The following is a 22,250-nucleotide window of genomic DNA, read 5'->3' as shown; positions in this document are numbered from 1 at the left end:
TTCAATTCAACCTTAGTAATAGTGCCACTTCTGACATGAAGTTGATCGTCGTCGGTAAAGAATCAGTGATATTTAAAGTGATATTAATAACAGATTGTACTAATAGTCCTGATCTCTTCCAGGCGTCCTTCTCATAAGCTTGGTGGCTGGCACCACAGCCTGTGATTGCACCGACACCGTACCGGAGGAGACCACCACCACTCCGCCTCCACCACCTTGCGAAACGGAGCCTCCTCCACCGACATGCATTTGCGAAGAAACCACAACCACTCCAGAGCCCACTGAGCCTACGAGACCCACACGCCCGACAGTGCCCACTCGCCCCACACAGTCTACTAACCCCACTGTACCCACTCGCCCAACTGAACCTACCCGTCCGACAGTGCCAACTCGTCCAACAGAACCCACTCGTCCTACAGTATCCACCCGTCCAACTGAACCTACTCGTCCAACTCGTCCTACTGAACCTACTCGTCCCACTGTGCCCACTCGCCCGCCGGAACCTACTCGTCCTACTGCACCTACTCGTCCAACAGTGCCTACTCGCCCTACAGAACCTCCAACTGAACCACCTTGCGAAACGGAGCCTCCTCCACCGACATGTATTTGCGAAGAACCCACAACCACTCCCGAGCCCACTTCTGTCCCCACAGAGCCTACGAGACCCACACGCCCGACGGTCCCCACTCGCCCCACAAACCCCACTGTACCCACACGACCAACTGAACCTACTCGTCCTACTGAACCTACTCGACCAACCCGCCCGACTGAACCTACTCGTCCAACAGTGCCAACTCGTCCCACTGAACCTACTCGACCAACCCGCCCGACTGAACCTACTCGTCCAACAGTGCCAACACGCCCAACTGAACCTACTCGTCCGACAGTTCCAACTCGCCCTACAGAGCCCACTCGTCCAACAGTGCCTACTCGTCCTACTGACCCAACCCGTCCCACTGAACCTACTCGACCAACAGTGCCAACTCGGCCAACTGAACCTACTCGCCCTACTGAACCCACTCGTCCAACAGTGCCTACTCGTCCTACAGAGTCAACCAGACCGACGGAACCTACTCGTCCCACTGTGCCAACTAGCCCAACTGAACCTACTCGCCCAACTGTGCCCACACGCCCGACCGAACCTACTCGTCCCACTGTGCCAACTCGCCCCACTGAACCAACTCGTCCAACAGGGCCTACTCTTCCCACTGAACCTACTCGTCCAACAGTTCCAACTCGTCCTTCTGAACCTACACCCCCCACTGAACCTTCAACTGAGCCTACTCGACCGCCGTGTGGTTGTACTGGCACTCCTGAACCTACTCCTATCCCCACTGAGCCTATTCCTCCCACTGAGCATACTCCTCCCACTGAGCCAACTAGACCTACTCGCCCAACTCAACCAACAGTGCCAACTCGTCCCACTGTGCCTACTCGTCCTACAGAGCCAACCAGAGCGACGGAACCTACTCGTCCAACAGTGCCAACTCGACCCACAGAACCTACTCGACCTACTGAGCCAACTCGCCCAACTGAACCAACTCGACCCACTCGTCCTACTCGTCCCACTCGTCCTACTCGTCCCACTCGTCCCACTCGCCCCACTCGCCCCACTCGCCCTACTCGTCCAACTCGCCCCACTCGTCCAACTCGCCCAACTCGTCCCCACAACCCCTGCCATTGCGGTCCAGGTGGTGTCTCTTGTGGCGGCTGCCCAGACCGGGATGAGCTTTGGGAGGAGTTGATGGAGAAACTAAGAAACCTGGAGAGCAAGATCCGCCAGTGTGTGTGCGGAGGAAGGTAAGAAATGATGTGAGATGTATCCATTCCAAGCAGAGCTTCAAGACACTGTCAGAACCAGAACTAGAACCAGAACCAGCACCTCTAAAAAGCACAACAATTTTGTTACGAACGACCTTAGGATAAGAATTATTGTTTTCTATTTTTATGTTTTGTTGAAGAACTTGTTCTATTTTTTATCATAAATAAATGTTTAATATTTAAAATAAATGTATCTAATGCAAGGCATCTTAAAGTTGAAACTTTAAAGGTAATCAGATCACGTGCCATGCCCAGTTGACTCCCAAAAGTTATCAAAAAAAACAGAATCAACAAGTCATGTTTGGCCGACAAAAAGTGCGTAGCAAGCGGCGGGCGGCAGCGGCTCTTTAGGCTTTTAAACAAATAGACTTGATTGTGATTACAATTGCGCCACCCCCACCACCCCCACCCGGTCGACACAACCACCACAACCGCTCCCATTGTGGGGCAGCGGAGCGTGCTGATAAAGCCCTGAAAGCCTAAACACATATGCATATGACTGTAGGTGGGTTCAGGTGCTCATTTGTTTTGGCCGGGGTGGGGGCGACGAGGCGTGGAACTTCCCAGTTCAGTGGTTCTCTTTCCAGATAGTGGAACCAAAACCCGCATCTCTAAAGTGACTTCCTCGAGCCAAATAATGCCAAGGACCTCGGGTCTCATCGATCGAGAGCTAGACCTTCGGGGGGACATCATTGTGGGGCATGTCGGGGGTCATCGATGGCATAAAAAGATTTCCAACTCAAGGCAAGGCTATGGCCTCACCTCAGGCGGAAAATTTATTTGCAATTTTTATTGCATAGCTAGTAGCTACCCCCCCTTTCGAACTACTATTTTTTAATAAAAAAAAAATACTAAAAACTTCCCCTATTTTCAAACAACACGTGCGGGAGAACCTTTTTTTTTGTATTTTTGGATCGATTTCCTTGGTCGTGTGACGGTTTTTTTTATGACTTTGTTGATCGAACAAGAACTTCTGGCCACTAGAAACCATTAACACACATACCCAGACACACCACGCCACACACACTCAACACACACACACTACACCCGGTCACTATAAATTAAAACGCGATAAGAGGGTTTCTTGCAATTTCACAAGAACTTCCAGGAAAGCCACCATAGACCATTGCCACTTCCATTGAAATAGTTTACTAATACTTCTTTTAAGGGATTTTGTGAGTAAATAAAAATAATAAAAACACCTGGCTTCCATGTCGCAGAATAGGCCGCAAATATAATCGCAAGTTTGGCGTTTAATTCGCATTCGAAGGAGCTCGCGTGGCAACTAGCCGGGCCAAGAAAATCAACTAAATTGGCATTAGAACAATATCTCAAAAATATTGCATAAAAATGTTGATAAACAGAAATGAAATATCTTTAGTGGATAGGAGAGGCAAGTTATATAAGCCCTGAACTTGCCCCCAAAAACCAATTAGCCAAAAAGGAGCGACTCCCGGGAATAAAATATTCAATACAAAGATAGCCAGAATGGCTTGGCGAGACCTGTCCTAATGATATATTTATTATTATTGTTCGGAATAAAAAAAACGAAACATATGGCACTAGCCCCCACTAGGGGGTGGGGAGGTGGCCCATTAGCTGGGCCCTGAACACATATGTCGAGTGTCCATGACCAGAATGCCATTCCAAATACCATTTTATCACTTCAGATAAGTTATTTATTGATAAAAAAAAAAAAGGTAAAAAGTATAGCTAATAGCTATAGGGAATATAAGCCTATTTTTATCAAAACCCCTCCAGAAACTGTAATATTTTCTGCACAAATTCAAATTAAAAGCTTCACATCTGCCATTATTTTGTAGATTATGTTTATGTTTTAGTTTCTATTTCTAAAATGGATAAACAAAACGACTAACTGAGCTGATTGGGGACTAACTACACCTCGAAATATTTCCCAATATCAGACAATGACTAAACTGCGCCCAGAAACAAAGGCACAACCGAGACAATAGAGTCTATATATGTGGGCGGATGGGGCAGGTTATTGTGTTTTTGTTGACGATGTTGAAAGTAAAGGCGGTCTAAGTGTCCAAAGGTGTTGAAATGAGGGAGATACAAGTCAGGCCATTACATGGGAAAGGCAACAACACGAGTGATAAGATAGCCCGATAGACTCTTTAAAGAGAGAGTCTTATTATTCAGATATTCAAGTTATAGCTTCTCTATAGAATGGATGATGTAATGGCCCCGACTCATTCCCCAAAAAGGGCTAATAATATCGCATAGATGCCAAAATGAGCATAAAAACGTGACAGAATAATGGCATCTCACATAAACGACTCATTGATACCGAAAGCCATGAAGTAAATGGCACAACAGGGCCAAGATGGAGCTCTGGATTGGATTACCAAGGAGTGGGGGCTACTATCGAAGTAATATTATGAATTAAAGGAGTTTTCTTAAAGGTTTTTCGATAGAATTTTATTATTACTATGAGTTGTAACAACTACAGACTCTATAATCACAATGTATCTGTTGGATATATAGTATCTTTTAGTAGTATCTGCATCCGTGAACCGGTTCACTCGCCAGATATCCAGCGAAGGCGGCACTCTAGAGGCCACTCAACCGGGCTGGCATTACGTCATACTCGAATACTATCGAGTAAGTGCATTTATCCAGATGGATTCACACCGCAACTGATCTATAGTTCTATAGTATCTGATAGATATAGGAAACACTTAAGCAAGCAGACCGATAGATAGACCTGCAATAGCAATTAAAATTATAAGAATATGCCAACAAGTGCGTATAAATTATCATTCCAAATCGAAACATCGATCGGGTGAGCTTAATTAATGACAATTGCGGGGCCTACTACTTAGTAAGTATAGTCTGCCCTCCCTTGATCGATGTCAATTCGTGTTGTGAGTCAACGAAAAAATAGCTCAGACTCTATAGAGTGCATGGAATAAGTCATCAAGAGTATAAAAATAATAATTCCTAGACTATAACTATAATCGTAATGAAATCTATGTGTCTTATCAGTTGTTATTTAAGTAAAAAACTGATATGAATTGGATTTGGAGAGTTTTCTATTGTAACTCTTATTTTTCTCCAATTAGTGCATTTTTTTGAACGGAAATCGGCATTATCAATCATAGACATGGAAGCTCTTTTGAAATACACCTGAAAGATAAGATTGTTCTTTGTTTTGAGGGACTTTTCGAACCACCTAACAGACCTAACAGACTCTCTCTTAACAAATTGCAATTGTAACTGTTTTTTTTTTGTAGAGTTACTCTACTAGAGTAAAGTGCAAAAGAGCATTCATTTGAAGAGAGAGAGGGAGGGACCAAAAAAAAAAAAATAATGTCCATTTTGAAGGTTAATCGCGGGTAGGGGGTGGGGGGATCGGTGGTAGAGCGGGTATCGAACGCGTTTTTCAAGTCCATTGAAACGGGTGACGCGAATACGATCGTTACGCGCGTTTTATATGCGTTTGTTTTGTTTTTTTAATTTTTTTTTTTTTTTAAATAAATATAAAGTTGACCCAGTTGCGGATTTGTGTGTTTGTGTTTCTTTTCATTTGTTGATCATTGCGCGTACCGTTAACTGAAGCAAACAAGCGATCGTTTTTGTTTTTTTTTTATCTTTGATGTTTTTTTATTATTATTATTTTTTTTTTTTTTTTTAGCGTGCGTACGGCCCGCCGTCGGCAGCGAAATCAGAAGACTGTGTGTCTGACGCGACCGCGCACCTTTGCTTCAGCGCAGTGCGCTTTGATTGTGTGCGAGGGAGCGAGAGCGCCTCATATGCCATTAGAAGAGAGCGCCATGGGGAGAACGGGCTCCAAAAACTGTGATTCAAAGAGACTGACAGAGAGAGAGAATCTGAGTGTGGGGCGAATCAGCTGGTTGCTCGCCCCCCCACGCGTTCGCTCTCATGTTCTTCCCACCGACCTGCCTCTCTTTCGCTCTCTTCCACTATCGCCCGATAGCCCTGCACTTTGAATGAAATTGGTAACGGCAGTTTGCATTTAAGCTTTCATATTGCATTGCGCAAATACGAAGCGAAGCTCTCATAAATTTTGTTATGCAAACACGCGTTGTCGTCCGCTGGGTTCTTGCCGCTGGGCGGGCCTCTGCCTCTGTCCTCGTCGAATGACGCAGACGAATGTCCCAATGCTGTCGATTATGACTGCAGAACAAATTCAAATAAAAAGTACAGTGAACTATTCCAAAGAGAACCTGACTAATCATAATCTTACATTTTTTTCAAGAAAAATAATGTTTACATTGCACATGGGGCGTATACGTAATATCATATTACTCATACGCCATGTGGTACAAAATAAATTGTCTTCACTTCTTTTGACCTAAAATGTATACTTTTTTCTTAAGTTTTTTGAAAGAAAAAAGCACAAAAGGATTACTTTTTACTAAGATGTAAAAAATTTCTACGAAAAAAAAAATGTTTCAAAATATACAATTATTGGATAACCTCTGAAAATTTTTTCTTAAAACTCTTTTTTTTTTTTCTCACAATTCATATTTCTTTCAAGAATCTCCCCTATTTTTTTTTGACAACATGGCGTATGATTAATTTTTGTGGGATGTTTAAATAAAAAAAGGTCAAAAATTCTCAAAAAAAACTAAATTTGTATAATTCATAATTCTATAATTTATTTAATGCTTCTAACTCATATTTTCTCTACAAAAATCACTTAAAATTTTTCGAGACAACATGGCGTATGATTAATTTTTATAAAATTGCCTTAAACTCGCCTATAAAAATTATTCTCATTAATTTTTCTTTATAATTAGACAATAAAAAAGAAAGCCCTATAGAAATACCAATTTTCCACTTCAAGAATCTCCACTGTAGTGTGTTAAAACAAGAAGTACGCCAATTTGCGACAATGAAACAGCTGCTCGCCAGAAGAAAAAAATAAAATATAAATCAAGAAGAGCTGACAGAGAAGGAGGCACTCGGTGGGAGCGAGATGGAAACACACACATAATAAGCAGAAGGGAGGGGAGGTGCCAAAGGGGGAGGCACAAACGTTCGTCAAATTGCCAACTTGCCCCATCAGCGCTTTCGTTTGTTTTTGCCTTTGAGGTTGCCATTGCCTCTCTGCCAAGTTCAAAATTATTTAAAACAATTAATATTCATTTTGTTCCGTGTTGTATTCGTTGTTATTGTTGTTGTTGCTTTCAATTAGCCTTGGTCGAACTGATGAGTGTGCTGTTCTCCCCCTCCCTCTCCCCCACCCCACTTGATGAAGGTGTCAAAAATTGCAGCCATAAATTAATAAAAACAATCAGAAGCGAACAAAAATGGCCTGAAATTTATTCAATTAATTGTGTGCAAGTCTGAACATGTCTGAGACTACAAGTCTGTAGGTCTTAACATGTTTTGACATGAAAATAATGTGTTTTTCTTATAATTTCTTATGTATTAGAATGAAAATTGCTTTTAATTTTTTTTATTTTTTTCCACTTCTGGTCTTCGGGGAAATGAATTCCAATTTCCAATTTAATTATATTGTTTTCAGCACAATGGCTATGGCCATTATTCCTGATGAGCTGTTAGTGCTATTGATTTTGCATGTGGATGTGTTGTGTGGCACTGAATGGAGGCAATGAAGCCACCACTGGCGAACGCATTAATCTATCAGAGCCACGCTCCACTTGGCCGGGAGACACAAGCGGCGGTTGTTGTGGGAGCGGTGGCGGTGCCGCCCCCTGACCCGCTCAGCCCCGCCTCGCCCCTGTGTCGTCCTATAAATGTGTGTCACAATTAACAATACAAAATTACGCATTAATCAAGCGCAAAGACAAAAGCCCGACTGTTATACGGATGTACAGTATACACAGTGCACTGAGAGAAATTTATATTTTAAGAGATTAATAAAAACAAAATATTTTTTTATATGTATTAATTATATAGGAAATTAACACTTTTTAATATCTAATTTTAAAATAAAAAATATATATACATTTTTTTTAATCTCCAGCCTATTTCTTGCTCCCATACCTGTCTCAGGAAATCTACATTTTAATTAACTTTATTTCATTTCTTTTCCCCCCACCCCTTGTCAATGGCGGATGTCAATGGATTGATGGCTGACTGAAAAAAAAAATGGCCAAAAGATATGAATCAGCCTCTTGCCAAAATGTGAGCTCAGAGTCTGAGTCTCAGTCTCCTTGGCTTTGGCGCAAGACAAGACAAGACACGACAAAGGCCCCGGCCATAAATCGCAAAGTACCGTTTTGCCTGTTTTGGCATTGCGGCATACAGTTGGCATACAAATAGACAGAGATAGAGAGTAATAACTATAAGATACCCTGTAATCATTTAACTAATGATTTTCTAACTTTAAAACAGAGTTTAGAACTGGAACTTTATTTTTAGGACTTAAATATAAGATCAGCAAGTAGACCAGAACCAGGTCTAACCAGAATTGGTAAGAAATAAAGTGACAAGTTTTCTGACTGGGAATGGCAATGGGAACTGGTAGTTGGTAGCTGGAGACTGACAGGTAATTGGGAGAGAGAAGAACAAGTCTCCAAAGAGAGGCTCACTCTCTCTTACTCTCTGGCAACCAGCTGACGACAGCAGCTGTCCACTCTTCGAAGTGTGTGTGAGAATTGGGTGACTCATTTGGGCGCCAACTCCTCCCCACCCACCTCTCTTCAGCCACCTTGATGGGTGACGACAACTGACATTAATGTTTCAACAACAACAACAAAAAAACAAAATAATAATAATAATAATAATAATGGAAAGTATTTAAAAAGAGAGAAGCTCTGGCAAGACAGGTAGATGGATGGATGGATGGATGGATGATGAGGGGTCTAAATGGATTAAAAAGCGGCCAAGAGAGGGCCTGGCCAAGAGCCGCCGGGAGAGGCACTGGCCAGTGGCCGTCCCAGGTAAATGAGCCACAGCCGGAACTTGGTCTCAACTCAAGGTAAGTCATTTTACGAGCTTCGTTACTCATTTTATTTTCTTTCTTTCTTTCTTTTTTGTATTTTGCATGCGGGTGAAATTGAAAATACAAATACTACTGGCACAGTAGAAGAAAAGCCATAAAAAACACACATAACTGTGTGTTTTGGCCAACTGTGTGTGCGGTGGCAATTACCAGGGGCAACAACAGGCGTCGATGGTTCATAAAAATGTGTAACGAAAGATGAATGATGCTCCCGTTTTAATGAACTTTAAATGGGTCTTTTTTTTGGGGGTGAACTTATCGATATTTATCGATTATATAGCTTTCTAAATAGATCAGTCATTAGATAAGAGGGTATTTGGTCAATTTTTTTACTCAGCACTGCTGATAGGTGCCAGTGTTGGATGAATCACTTATTTTTTAATTTTATTTATCGATAACTATCGATCATATCTTTTAAATAGATCATTCAGTAGGTAAAAGGGTGTTATATTTTGGTTTTTGGTTCCAGAAGTCCACTTTTAACAGTTTATGATATTAAAAAGTGCTAGTTTTTTTTAATGAGTCTGTATTTTTTTAGATAACTTATCGATTATTATCGATCTAAAACTCTCTAAACAGTTTAGACATCAGATTAAGAAGTGCCTAGTATTATATTAGGACTTTTTCCACTCAGTAGTGCTTAAAATTTATACTTTCAAAGGTTTTTGTGATTAAAAAGCGCCAGAATTTGGAATAAGTCACTACTTTTTAGATAATTTATCGATTTTAAAGCCTTCTAAACAGATCAGCCATCATATAAAGAGCTTTTCAGGAACCATAATCTTATAGATTAGTAATATAACCACTCAGCTCCAACTGTTCTTAAAGTATAATAAGTTCAGGTGACTTCTTCTGAAGTAGTGTCAGTCAGAAACAGTGTCAGAATTCTGGGAAATGTAGGTTTCCGCTGACCTCTGCCGCTTTTGGCACTTCTTCAAGTCCAAACTCTAGAGTCGTGTTCCAAATTTCCAGCATTTTGCCATACGCCGGACTAATGGACAAATAATTACGAGCCGCAACAGCATCTGGGGCTACCGTTGCACAATTGCCGGTTGGGTTAATCCCAAAAACTAGGGGGCAGGTTGAGGTTCAGGTCGGGGGTCGAACAAGAAGAGCTCAGTTTGTTTTATGGACAATTGTTTCTATTTTTTTGTTTTTTTTTGTTCAAATGAATAATTGCACTAGCTGGCAGCTGCTGTTGGTTACTATATTTTATTGTACTCTCAAGATTTGTGTTCCGTTTTAGTTTTTTTTTTATTTTTTTTGGGAAGATTACCTAACTGTTTTGGGGTCTTGGAGGAAGAGAAGACTATTCCTAACTATAATATGGCTTGTTTCCCAACTAATTGCAGTTAAAAAAGCATGCTTTTTAGGTTTTAGAACCTCACCTGGTATTGGAAATAGAAATAGAACACTTGAAGCCCTTGAGTCATTAGCCAAGGGAGCTATTGTTTAGGCCTGGTTTGAGGCCTAATGGCTTTAGAACACTTGTTGAAGGCAACCTGGTAGCTAATTACTCGGTTCTCCATGGCTGGCTCACTCAGTTAGTCAGTAAGTCAGGCTTAGATACGCCTTCTGGCTGCACTAATTTCCAGCCTGATCCGGAGGCGCTTTGTCTTTACCTTTGTCTCTGGAACAGCTGTTCCTCTTAGCCTCTTCCAGTGGCCGGTCCAGTGCTTGGAGTGTCAATGAACGCGGCTCTGACAGAAGACAGAAAACCACCTCAGCACCTGTTCTTATTTGAACAAGAGAGCTTGAGAGCTGTGACAGCTGTGGGTTAAAGTCCAGATGATTAGCAGTCGGTCCTAATGGCTAAAGAGCTTAAGCTTGAGAGCTACTCCCATCTAGAATTGTATCTGGTATCTGGGTATCTGGAAGATCTCTGGCAAAAATTGATTGCTCGTAAATCGTAAATCAACAAGCAAAATGGCCAGAGCCAGCAGAGCCATAAAAGTCCAACAAATGAAATTGGGACAGGAAATTAAAACGTTAGCCTCAGCAGACCAGCTGGAGCAGAAACAAAACCAGCCTCTTGGCCATATGATAGGGCTGGGGCGTCTGAAGATGTGGAGCGAAAAAGCCAACGAGCCAAAGTCGAATCTGGCATCTGGCCGGCCGACAAGGGCAGGAGGAAAGTATTTTGTGGCCAACAGAGATTAATAAGCCCCAAATACATGGAGAGAGAGAGATAGGAAGGGAAACCTCAAGAAAAAAGTGCAAGTAACATGTGTTTGTTGGCCAACAAAGCATTTCGGCCATTTCGAGTGAAACTCTTGAAAATGATGTATTTTGTATATAAGTGGCAGGTACTAAAGGGGCATCAGGTTCACATTCAAGATAGAGGAAATATTGGAATCTAAAAGTTAAGAACTCTATGAGCATAGATTTTGTAATATTTTTTACCATTTTGAAGTGAAAATATGTATATTTATGTATTTTATCCATAAAAAGCATATCCTTTAGTTGGAACTAGTTTTATATTTATTTTTAAGGAAATATTCGAGAATATATAAGTTAATAACTCTATCATAATAGATCTGATTAACATAAAATCTGTATTTTTTGCCCTATTCAAGTGAAACTTTGGAAATATATGTATTTTGTCTATAAAAATTATTTTGAATTAAATATTCGACAGTACGAGTTAAGAAATCTATCATAATAGATCCCTATTCTATCCTATTCTAGAAATATATTTCTTTCGTTCATAAAAACCCTATACCCTCCTAAAAACAAAGTTAAAACTTAAAAATTTGCCAATAAATGTCAAGAACTATACCAAAAAAAGACCCAATTAGCATAGACTATTTAATGGTTTGGCAAATTTGTAAGGCCTCTTTGTGGAAAGTACAGTTGATGGCTTAGAGGTGGCTTCTGGCCCCAACCAAGACAATATTACTCATTTATGGCATGAAGTCAGCTTTATTTTTCATTTGTTTACATAGGTTGGTGGTGTTTCTTTTTTATTCAAATGTGGACTGAGACTTGTTGAAGAAAAGCGAAGCAAAGCAAAGAGACAATCTGGTAAGTATTATTATGTAAATTTTTTTGGATGAGGAGGAGCTACTCTGATGGGGCTACCTATTGACACTCTCAGGGGGTCTCTCTGACAGGTTTATCATCTTTTTTTTTATTTGATTCTTAAGACCTGGGCTGTGTCTACAATACTTACTGTTAGAGACATTGTTTGAGAAGCTCTGAGGAGTATGTGAGTTGCATTCACAAAGCAGAACCTCCAAAATTATATAGTCAATATTTGGTTTCTCGACTAATTATCAGTTCAGCGCACTCTGTAGTTCGTTTAACTTTGCTTTTCAAATAGAGGCCAGAATGATAATAGCTCTCCGGTTTAGTCAACAAGGAAGCATCCAAAACATCAGCTGTTTTGGGTCACAAACACCTCACTTTTCTGACGACCTTCGGAGCGCATTTTTTTGGGCCTACACTCTGAACATAAATTTTCCGTTTCAGACCGCCTTTGTTTCTATTTTTGTTTCTTTGCTGGTGGCTCTGAGGCTCTGTTTTAATTGCCGCTTGAACCTTGAATTCGCACACAAAAGTGCTTTTCGTGGTCACCACAAACTCCAAACAAACACCAGACCAGGCCAGAGCCAGAGCTCGCAATTAAAGCCATAAAAATGAGTATCTCTGGCGGTGCTCTGTTTTCGGAACTCCTTTGTTCCGACGACCCCTGACACTAGGCGCTTTAAGTATTTCCCTAATTCGGACAAATTATTATTATTTTTTGTGCAATTCTGCCTCCAACTCCGACCTACGACCTTAGAAAGTGGGTAACGAGCTAGTAGCTGTTAATGTTGGTAGTTATTAATGGTAATTATTATTATTATTATTAGCCATGTTACTAGAGGGGTTAGCTGATCAAGAAACAGTCTAAAACTATTTATGATTTATTATTATAATATTTTATATATTTATACCCTTGCAGAGGGTATTATAATTTTGGTCAAAAGTGTGCAACGCAGTGAAGGAGACATCTCCGACCCTATAAAGTATATATATTCTTGATCAGGATCACCTCCTGAGTCGATATAAGCATGTCCGTCTGTCCGTCTGTCCGTCTGTCTGTCTGTCCGTCTGTCTGTCTGTCCGTCTGTCTGTCTGTTTCTACGCAAACTAGTCTCTCAGTTTTAAAGCTATCGAGTTGAAACTTTGCACACACCCTTCTTTCCTTTGCAGGTAGTACATAAGTCGGAACGGCCGGGATCGGTCGACTATATCCTATAGCTGCCATATAACTGATTGATCGGAAATGGCATAACTTCGTTGTTTTTCAAGTTAGAAGGTTGGGACTTTCTATGGATTCTTAATTGATCCAACTTATACGATCTGCCAAATTTCATAAAGATCGGTCGACTATATCCTATAGCTGCCATATAACTGATTGATCGGAAATGGCATAACTTCGTTGTTTTTCAAGTTAGAAGGATGGGATTTTCAATGTATGCTTCTTTGGTCAAAATAATTCGATATGCCAAATTTCATAAGGATCGGCCGACTATATACGATCCGCTGTATATCTAATAATATAGATGCGTGGCGCCACCTATCGGACTGCGACTGAACTGCAAGGGTATATAAACTTCGGCTCCGCCCGAAGTTAGCTTTCCTTTCTTGTTTTCTTTGATTTCTTAACAGTTTAATAACAAAATGATGATCAAATTCTTTTTTCCTTCATGTTTTATTCCAAAAACTCTATTATAAGAGATCTGATTAACTTATATTAAGTATTTTTAGGCCATTTATGATGAAACTCTGGGAATGTATGTATTTTGTCCTTAAAAAGTATATATTTTTGGTTCCACCAAGTTATCATTAAAGATAGAGAAGTTAGATCCTAATATGAGTTAAGAACTCTATTATATTAACATAAAATTCAGTTATAATTGGCCTTTTTAAGTGACACTCTGAAAATGTATGTATTTTGTCCCTAAAAATCATATATTTTAATTCTACCAAGTTCTCATTTAAGATAGAGAATTTAGAGGAATATCTAAGTTAAGAACTCTATGATAAAAGAATAGATTAACATAAAATATGTAATAATTGACCATTTGTAGTAAAATTTTAGAAATTTATGTATTTTGTTCCTAAAAATCATATACTTTAGTGACATCTAACTAAAATTTAATTTAAAGTCAACACTGGAACATATAAGTTAAGAACTCTGCTAATAAAATACCTAAAAACCATAGAAAATAATAATAAACTAGTTAAAAAACTCATAAATAATAATAAATATTTCATTTTATCTGCCAATAAATATATTTTATTACCCTAATACACTATCTCTTCTACAAGCTCTTAAAACCCCCAAAAAAGATGACAAAACTCTTCAGTATAATATTTTATTTATTTTTTATTTTTTTTTTTTTTTTTAGAAAAACCAGTTTCAGAATCATGCTAATCCAGTCTTTGAATGAAATTTGAATGAAATTTCATGAAATTGGCCAATTAATAACTAAAGAAATGATGATTGACACTCGAGGGGTTGACCCTGAAAGACGTGCCACAAAGACCGGATATTCTGGGAGTCAATTCTTCTCTGATATTTAAATATTCTCTGATTATTATTTGAAACCTAATTAATATTGAAATTTCAAGACTTACGCAACCAATCCGCCCAGAAAGGCAACTGGACCGCCGCCGATGAGACGGATCTTTCGATGACAGGAATCGAAGAGGGAGGTGCGAGTGGGGGCCTGGGATGTGGGTGACATGATGATGTGATGGCCACCACAGTGGTTGGTCCTACTCCCAATTATCTGATTGTAATTACTGATGTAGTTGTTGTTGTTGGTGGACAAACTGTTGTTGCTGCTGCTGCTGTTGTTGCTGTTGTTGCTGTTGATGCTGCGGCAACTGTCGTCGTCGTCTGTGGAAGTTGCAACTACGGTTTTTGTCTTTTTGTTGCGCTTCAAAGCTGCCGCTAGATTGTAGCTGCAAGAATCTTTTTTCTTTTTTTTCTCAGCCACTATGGCAGTTGTTAGAAATAACAAACACTTGTCGCTTGAATGTTGCTGATGTTGCTCCTCCTTGTTTTGTTGCCGGAATCTTTGCAATAATGATTTCCGATTCCGATTCGGTTTATTGTTATTGTTATTGCCACTTTTTGTGGCACTAGAAGCTGTTCCGTAGCCAAGTTGCACAATGTGCTGGGTGGGCGCTCTCAACATCATTCACACTGTCACTTTTTCGCCTCTTTTTTTTAAGAGACTGTCTAGTCTATTTCACTTTTTTTGCATTTGCACACATTTTGCATATATTTCTATACAGTCTGATCGTTTCTTCCATCATTCACTCTCACTCGAGCTAAACTTTCTTCTTTCTTCTTCTGAGATGAAAAAAAAATCACAAATAAAATAAGGGGATTTAAGCTTTAAGGCGAACTTTCAACTCTCTGTCTGTCTTGCCTCTAAAAATGGCCAAAATAGACCCTCTTGTGTGTGTGTCAGTGTCAGTTTTTCATCAAGAATGGCACAAATCCAAGCGACCTGGCTTAATCCGCTCGTCAACACCTCCATAAAGTTGGCCAACAAATGGCTGTCTTTCCAAAAATATCTTAAAGAAACACACTAATCCCTCAGATAGATCTCTGGGACTAAGTCTTAAGAATCAATTTTGTAATAAATTCTTGTAGCTTTTTAGCTTTTATATTTATTATTTTAGTTTCTAATTTTATTTCTATTTTATTTTTCTCTCTATAAACTGTACGGTCCTCTATCTATAAGTATTAGTTTCTAAATATATATATTATTTCTGGCCATCGCGTGAGTTTCTTCAACATTCGTTGCGTAAAAAAAAACAAAAACAAATCCTAAAATAAAATAATACATTTTTTTTTTTTTTTTTGCAAAGTGAGCTATGAGCTATGAGTTGGAGGCTCGTGTTGTTGGTCCCAAATCCGCTTATATGTTAATTAGATTTACTTCTGAAATGAATTATAAGTTTCTTTGCTTCTTAATTAATGCAAATTCTCTTAAAGAAAAATAAACCTTAACTTTAATTGTAAAATAAAATAGAAAGGGGAAGTCTTAGACCTTCCTTTTGATACAAAATTGCTTTGTTTTCTGAGGCATTTTGATTTTGTTCCTCAAGTTCCTCGAGTCTTGAAAAGTTAAGCCAAAAAAAACTTGAAGAAAAAAAAGAAAGTAAGAGGCGTCATCAGGCCAAGGCTTACGTAATCTGGGTCTGAGTCTCTCCGAAACTGGAAACTGCCGAACCCGAAGGAGTCCTCCAACTCCAACACTCCCGCTAACCTTCACCCAAATATGGCCAAAAAAGTGAAGGGACAGCCATCTAATATCTGGAATTTGATGGAATTTCAAGCCCTGACTAGCCCTGATAGACTTATCTTCCCCTTCCCCAGAATATGACACATCTGAGATGCAGAATTTCCCGGCACATGACATAACAGAATGGTGGTTATCGGAAACAACGTGACAGATGATCCAAGCCAGTCATCCAAGCCAAGTGATTCAGTGGCCAGATGAGGGCCAAGAGCAACAGACATCCACTAATATCTTACAGAAAAAAAAAATTAAAAGAAAAAAAGGTGTGAAAAATAGAATGGTTTACACCTTAGGGAGTTACTAACTTTCACAACAGATAAGTACTTAAGAAAATATTAAAACAAAATAAGAAAATAATAAAAATTGAAAGTATATCTTAAAGAGAAAGAGACTTCTTAACTTTCTTTAACTTTTCTTGGCAATTCTGAGATCAGCTTAGTCATGTCATGAAGTGAAGAAAAATATTATTAGATTTTTGGGGATTTTGCGGGACTACTCTCTACTATAGAAGAGAAAATAAGGGGGGGTAGTAGCTCAACACGCTTCGAGAATTTTAAAATGAAAGTTCGTGCCTCTTCACGGTTGACAAAGCATGCGGAAATCTTCAAGCTGCAAGCTACAAGCTCCGAAGAATTAAAGAAGCTAGAGAGAAGAAAATAAGAAAAAAAAAAAAAATAATTATATTATTTTAATGTGTTGGATTTTTCCAACAGTTTTCCGTGTTTAGACGAGAAGCAGCTGTCGTTTTCTAGCTTACTGGCATTACTGTGAATTTTCAATTAAGCCAAGTTGCTAGTCTTGGCCAAGTCTTAACCAAGTCTTGGCCATTCTCCGCCATAATCATCACTATGTGATGAAGCTTTCTCTGTGAAGTCGTCTGGCTTGGCTTGGAAAGGGTTTCCAGCCAACCGAGAAGTGTCATGGAGTGGCAAGGTTATGCGCTCTGCATAAGCAATTAGCTTTGCGGTTTCTGCCCCTCTGCCACTCTGCCACTCTCAACCTGATATACCTATAAACGGGCAATTGTTCATCGCTTTGCTTTGCCCGCTCGAGAGAGCCAGCTTTGGGGTCACATATTACCCACACACGAGTGCTTCTTTAAGTGGAAGTGGAAATGGAAACTGAATAAGTGCAACTCCGATCATTATAACCCAGTTAGAGACCGGGTTCCGTGTTCTATTTTGGGATACGATATTTAGTTTTCAGTAAGGAACTATAAACAAGTAGTTTTTTATTTTTTATTCTTATAGAGGACGATACAACTCCATCTATATAATTGTTTAACTATTTTAAGACTGGGTTCCGTGTTCTATTTTGGTATACGATAGTTAATTTTTAGTATGTAACTATTAGAAACTATTTCTGTCTAGATAATTATTATAGAAGACATTATATCCCTATCTAGATCATTATAACCCAGTTAGAGACCGGGTTCTGTCTTCTATTTTGGGATACGATATTTAGTTTTTAGTAATCTTTTTATGGATTATTCTTATAGAGGACATTATAACTCTTTCTAGATCATTTTAATCTATTATATCACTGGGTTCTTTGTTCTATTTTGGTATACAATACTTAATTTTGAGTAAGAAACTATTAGAAACTACTTTTTAGTGGGATATAATAATATCACCCATTATAGCTCTATCTGACTGAGGTTCTGTGTTCTATTTTGGTATAAAATACTTCATTTTAAATAAGAAACTATTACCAACTTGTATTTTCTACATAATTATTATAGAAGACATTATATCCCTATATAGCCCCATCAAAAAACTAGATTCCTCCTTCTATTTTGGTATAACATATTTAATTTGAAATAAAAAACCATTATCAGTAAGTATTTTCCGGATTATCAGTTATTTTATTGACCAATCAGATGCAATGATTGGCCAAGCCCCCGTTTGGAATCAAGGGCTCGGCCCTGGAACAGATGATGGATCATGGATCATGTGCAGCTGCTGGACTGGCCGATTGGCTGACTGATCAGCGATTGCAGCAATTTTCACACTCCGAAGGCCGCGGCACAATCGACTGATTAATGCCGATGCGAGTAAATGCAAATGGTCTTGTCTTGCAGCTGAAAGACAAAAGAAAATGTATCCATGGATCGATGATCGAGGTTGGTAGTATGTTGTACGTGCAACAAGTGGTAAGAGAGTTGGCTGGACGTTCCATTCGCGGCTGTCATCTAAAACGAGGCGAAACCGGAGCGATTGCATTGAAGCGATGTTCTCACGGCGAGTTACACAAAACGCCGCCACATCACGTTTCCAGCATTAATAGGTTTCGGGTCTCGAAGTCTGCAAGTCTCTAAGCCATTGCTTCACTCTAAACTCTACTCCACTTCACTGTACTTTGGCTTCACTGTAGAGCCAGGCCAGGCCAGGCCAACAGCGCTCTCAGGCTCTTGCCATAAACTTGTATTTGGCCCGAAACGTGAGAGAAATAAGAAAGGCCAAAAAATCAGAAAAACAAAATAAAATCCCCTCAAAAAAAAAACAATAAAAATAAATACATAGACCCAATTAAATCCCAACTCATTTATTTTTCCAAGTGTGAGTTGCGCTAATTAAGCAAATTAGTAAAAAAAAAAAATACAAAAAAAAAATGTGGAAAAATTGTGCTGCGGTCAGCGGCGCGTCTGCGTTACCTACTTTTGTTTTTTATTGTTTTTTATTATTTTTTAATTCATTTTTGTTAATTTTATTTTTCTCAAACAGACCCTCAAGTCTGACCCATAAAATTTCCCAACAAATTATAGTAATTTCGCCAAAAACTCAATTTTGGATTAAATTATAGGAAAAGTCAGCGCCAGCAGTCAGCTGGTGGTTGGTGGGAGTCGATTGCAAAAGTAGCCGAAAATTGTTTCCTCCGGCTGGCGAGGGAAAACTCTCAACAGTTTCCAGTTACCAGGCCGCCTCATCTTCGTGATTCCCGTTGAAGATGCCTCTTACTCTCAGGGAGGGGAGTGGTGGGGGGCTGATCAAAGGGGCACAACCGCATAATTATAGGCCTCCGATGGGGGGCGGTGGGCGGGCAATTGGACGACGGATAAGGGGTCTACCACGCATCCAGAGGAGGCTCTAATGTGTTGGCCAGAGGTACAGTGGGCTCTCGAAAGTCTAAACTTTAGACTATGAGAGCTATAAGTTCTATAGGTTCTATATTCTATATACTGTACTCTACTATATACTATATATTGACTCTTGAAACATCTTTTCTTAAATTCGTAATTCGTATCGTAACACTTGCACCTCATTACCTTCCTGATTACTCTTCTCTTTACATCTATCTCCAGCCGTACCTTATGCAGCAGCGCCTAGTAGTATTTCTACAATATACTACACTCTAATATATAATATTTATTGAACAATATTTTCTTAAATTCTTATTAGAAAATAATAATAAGTATTCAACTCTGTCTTTCTCATTACTCCTCTCTTTACACTCTGATCTGCCGTACCTTATGCGGCAGCTTCTTAGGGTACTTCCATAAAATACTATAATATACTTATTCTTCAGTAGCTTTCTTATTACTTCTCTCTTTACACTCTGATCTGCCTCTTCTATTCCAGCCGTACCTTATGCGGCAGCTTCTTTTAGTATTTTTATAAAAAACCTCTTTTCTAGCTAGTATTTTGTGTATTTTTTGATACAGTTCTATATTTTTAGCTCTATTAGTATCTCTACCCCAAAATACTATCTCTAATTTGTCTTTAAAAAGAGGTTTTTATAAGAACATATACTGTAGTTAGTAATTTAGTAATTTAGTAATATCTGTATGCTGTATATATACTGTATGGCCATAATGAGTCATAAAAGACATGACTTTTAACTATTATTTTGTCTATTTTTTATACAATTCTATTTCTATCTATTTTAGTAACTCTTTCCCTAAATATTCTCTCTAGATTGTCTTTTTAATGATGATATTTTTTATACAAACATATATATAGTCATAATAGGTCTAAAAGACATGACTCCCAACCACTTCATAGTTTATTTTCTTGTCAATTTATATTTCTATCTCTTTAAGTACCTCTTCCCTTAAATATCCCCTCTATTTACCACTTCCCTAGCCCTCTTATTGTAGCTCCACTGTAGTGTTTAGCATAAAAATGCTTATAACACCAGTGATAAGCTATGAACTATGAAATGCATGAAGACTTCCTCCATAAAACATTTCAGAGCCTCGGACTGGCCCGACTCTGTTCAAAAAATGCAGAAGTTGTAGTCGGCCATGTTAACAAGCTATCCGATCCGGTCTATAAGGAAGGCGATAAGTCAACAATGAAGAAATAAACATATTCATTTTTCATAAATTTTGATAGCCAGCCGGACCAGTGTCTTCTTTTGGCCAGAAACAAGGGGGAGGATGAGAGCAGGAGGCCTTGTGACAATGTTGTGGGAGTTGCGAGTGTTTTTTTTTTTTTTTCAGGGGGGGGGGGGGGGGGGAGGCTGTTAAAAATCCCAACAATAATAAAGCGAGGCGGGGGCGGGCACATTGCAACACAGACACCAAATGTGCGTGGAACGGAAAGTGACAGCCAACAATTATTTGGGAGTCTTGTATCTGTATCTATAAGATACTTTGTGTGTGCCACTTGCCCCGTCACTTTTCGGCTGCAAAAATCATGCAATTAGTGGCGCGTGTGGCTTTCTTTATTTTTTTTGCCAACTAGGATGCATCTAAGGGGGGTATTCATTTATAAGATATGAACATAAATACTAGAATATGTATTTTCTTGTGGGGGTTTATTTTTGGGGAGGCTTTTAGAAAGACTTAGAGACTAGAGACTAGAGACTAGAAAGAGAAACGACATGCCATGCTGGCAATGCCCGACAGCTGAATAATAAATTTAGCACGGGTCTTCGATTTTTCCGTATTTTCACATTGGTTTTCGGTGTTCGGCTAATACACCAACACTGCCAGCTGACATTGACACTTTTCGTGTGGTTGCTGCCGCTGCGGCGCAAAAAAAAAAAAAAAAACAAAAATCGTTTAAGGTTATTTATAAAAGTTCCCAGTACCCAGTCCCCAGTCCCCAGGTTCGCAGTTCCCAAGCAGAAGGTATGCCTAGAAAAACGCACAAAAAGATGGGAAAAGGCAATCCTTCTTAAAAGGGAAATTTTTAGTCCCAAAACAAAGATATTTAAATATTCCTACAAGTGTTTGGTACTTTTTTAAGATAGTTTTTTCATATCAAAATAAGAAAATCTTAAGAAATCTTACTTCGTTCTGGAACTTAAATGGTTTAATAAAAAAAGGCCTTATTAGAGGGAAATTTTTATTCCCAAAAGATTAAAGATTTTTAAAATTTCTTACATGTTTTTGGTACTTTTTTTTCTAATTATTTTATCCAGAAAATTATCATCAATTCCTACTACCGTCTGGGACTTCAATGGTTTAATAAGAAATGCCTTGTTCGAGGGAAATTATTATTCCCAAAAAATTTACATTTTTAAACATGTTTTTAACACTTTTTTCAAATACTTCCCAAAAAAACCCCGAATTCTTACACTCTTTTCCGTCTGAAATAGTTTAAAAAGAAAGGAAGTCCTTTTTAGAAGGAAATTTTTATTCCCAAAAAACTGAAACATGTTTGAACAAGTTTCTAGATTTTTTCGAACTATTTTTTATATTTTTTAAATAAATTTGCCAATAAAAACCCTTTAATTTCTACTATGTTCTCAGTCTTAAATGGTTTAATAAAAGGCAGTCCTTTTTAGAGGGTAATTTTTAATCCCAAAAAAACTGAAACATGTTCAAAAAAGTCCCCTTAAAAAGCCCAAAATTCCCACTCCATTCTCCGTCTCAAATGGCTTAATTTCTGCAGCCGGTTCGCAGCGAAAAACAATCCAATTCGAAATATCCAAAATGCTCGATTTCCGCGTCGCTCGTCCGGCACTTAACCTTCAACTCGCATTGAAGCCAATTTGATGGCTGTTTTTTGTGTCTTTTGTTCTTTTGTTGGTTCACGCCTCCACCGCCCACCTATGTATGTATGTATATAGGAGAACCCCTTCGGAAAGTCTATTAAAATCGAAATTTATGAAGTGATTCTTCAGTGTTAGGCTCTCGCCTTTTGAATGAATCTTAATTGTTGCTGATTTTTTTGTAGTTTATGAGCCGAATGGCGAACCAGAGCACTGCC

At 39.0% G+C, this 22,250-nt stretch overlaps 1 protein-coding gene across 7 annotated transcripts in view; it reads right to left on the bottom strand.

Moving 5' to 3' along the window:
• Positions 1-22,250, bottom strand: part of LOC6507175 (MOB kinase activator-like 2) — a 40,386-nt gene that overhangs the window by 4,874 nt on the left and 13,262 nt on the right. For 2 of the 7 annotated variants that reach the window (XM_001956509.4, XM_044715059.1), the window contains exon 1: positions 5,392-6,996. The exons of 2 other annotated variants lie outside the window; for them this stretch is intronic. Coding sequence is in view for 1 of the 5 variants with exons in the window: in XM_014909605.3 (XP_014765091.1) it covers positions 14,411-14,979 (569 nt within the window). In the remaining 4 variants the exon portion in view is untranslated. Of the gene's footprint in view, positions 1-3,023; positions 3,039-5,335; positions 6,997-14,410; positions 15,135-22,250 lie in introns of those variants that run through there. 3 more of the 7 variants (XM_014909605.3, XM_044715057.1, XM_044715058.1) reach the window with 3 other exon arrangements.

The sequence above is a fragment of the Drosophila ananassae genome, chromosome 2R, assembly GCF_017639315.1.
Source record: "Drosophila ananassae strain 14024-0371.13 chromosome 2R, ASM1763931v2, whole genome shotgun sequence".
In the NCBI taxonomy this organism is placed as follows: Eukaryota; Metazoa; Arthropoda; class Insecta; order Diptera; family Drosophilidae; genus Drosophila; species Drosophila ananassae.
The sequence above is the reverse complement of the archived record's forward strand: the minus strand, read 5'-3'. Positions and strand labels throughout refer to the sequence as shown.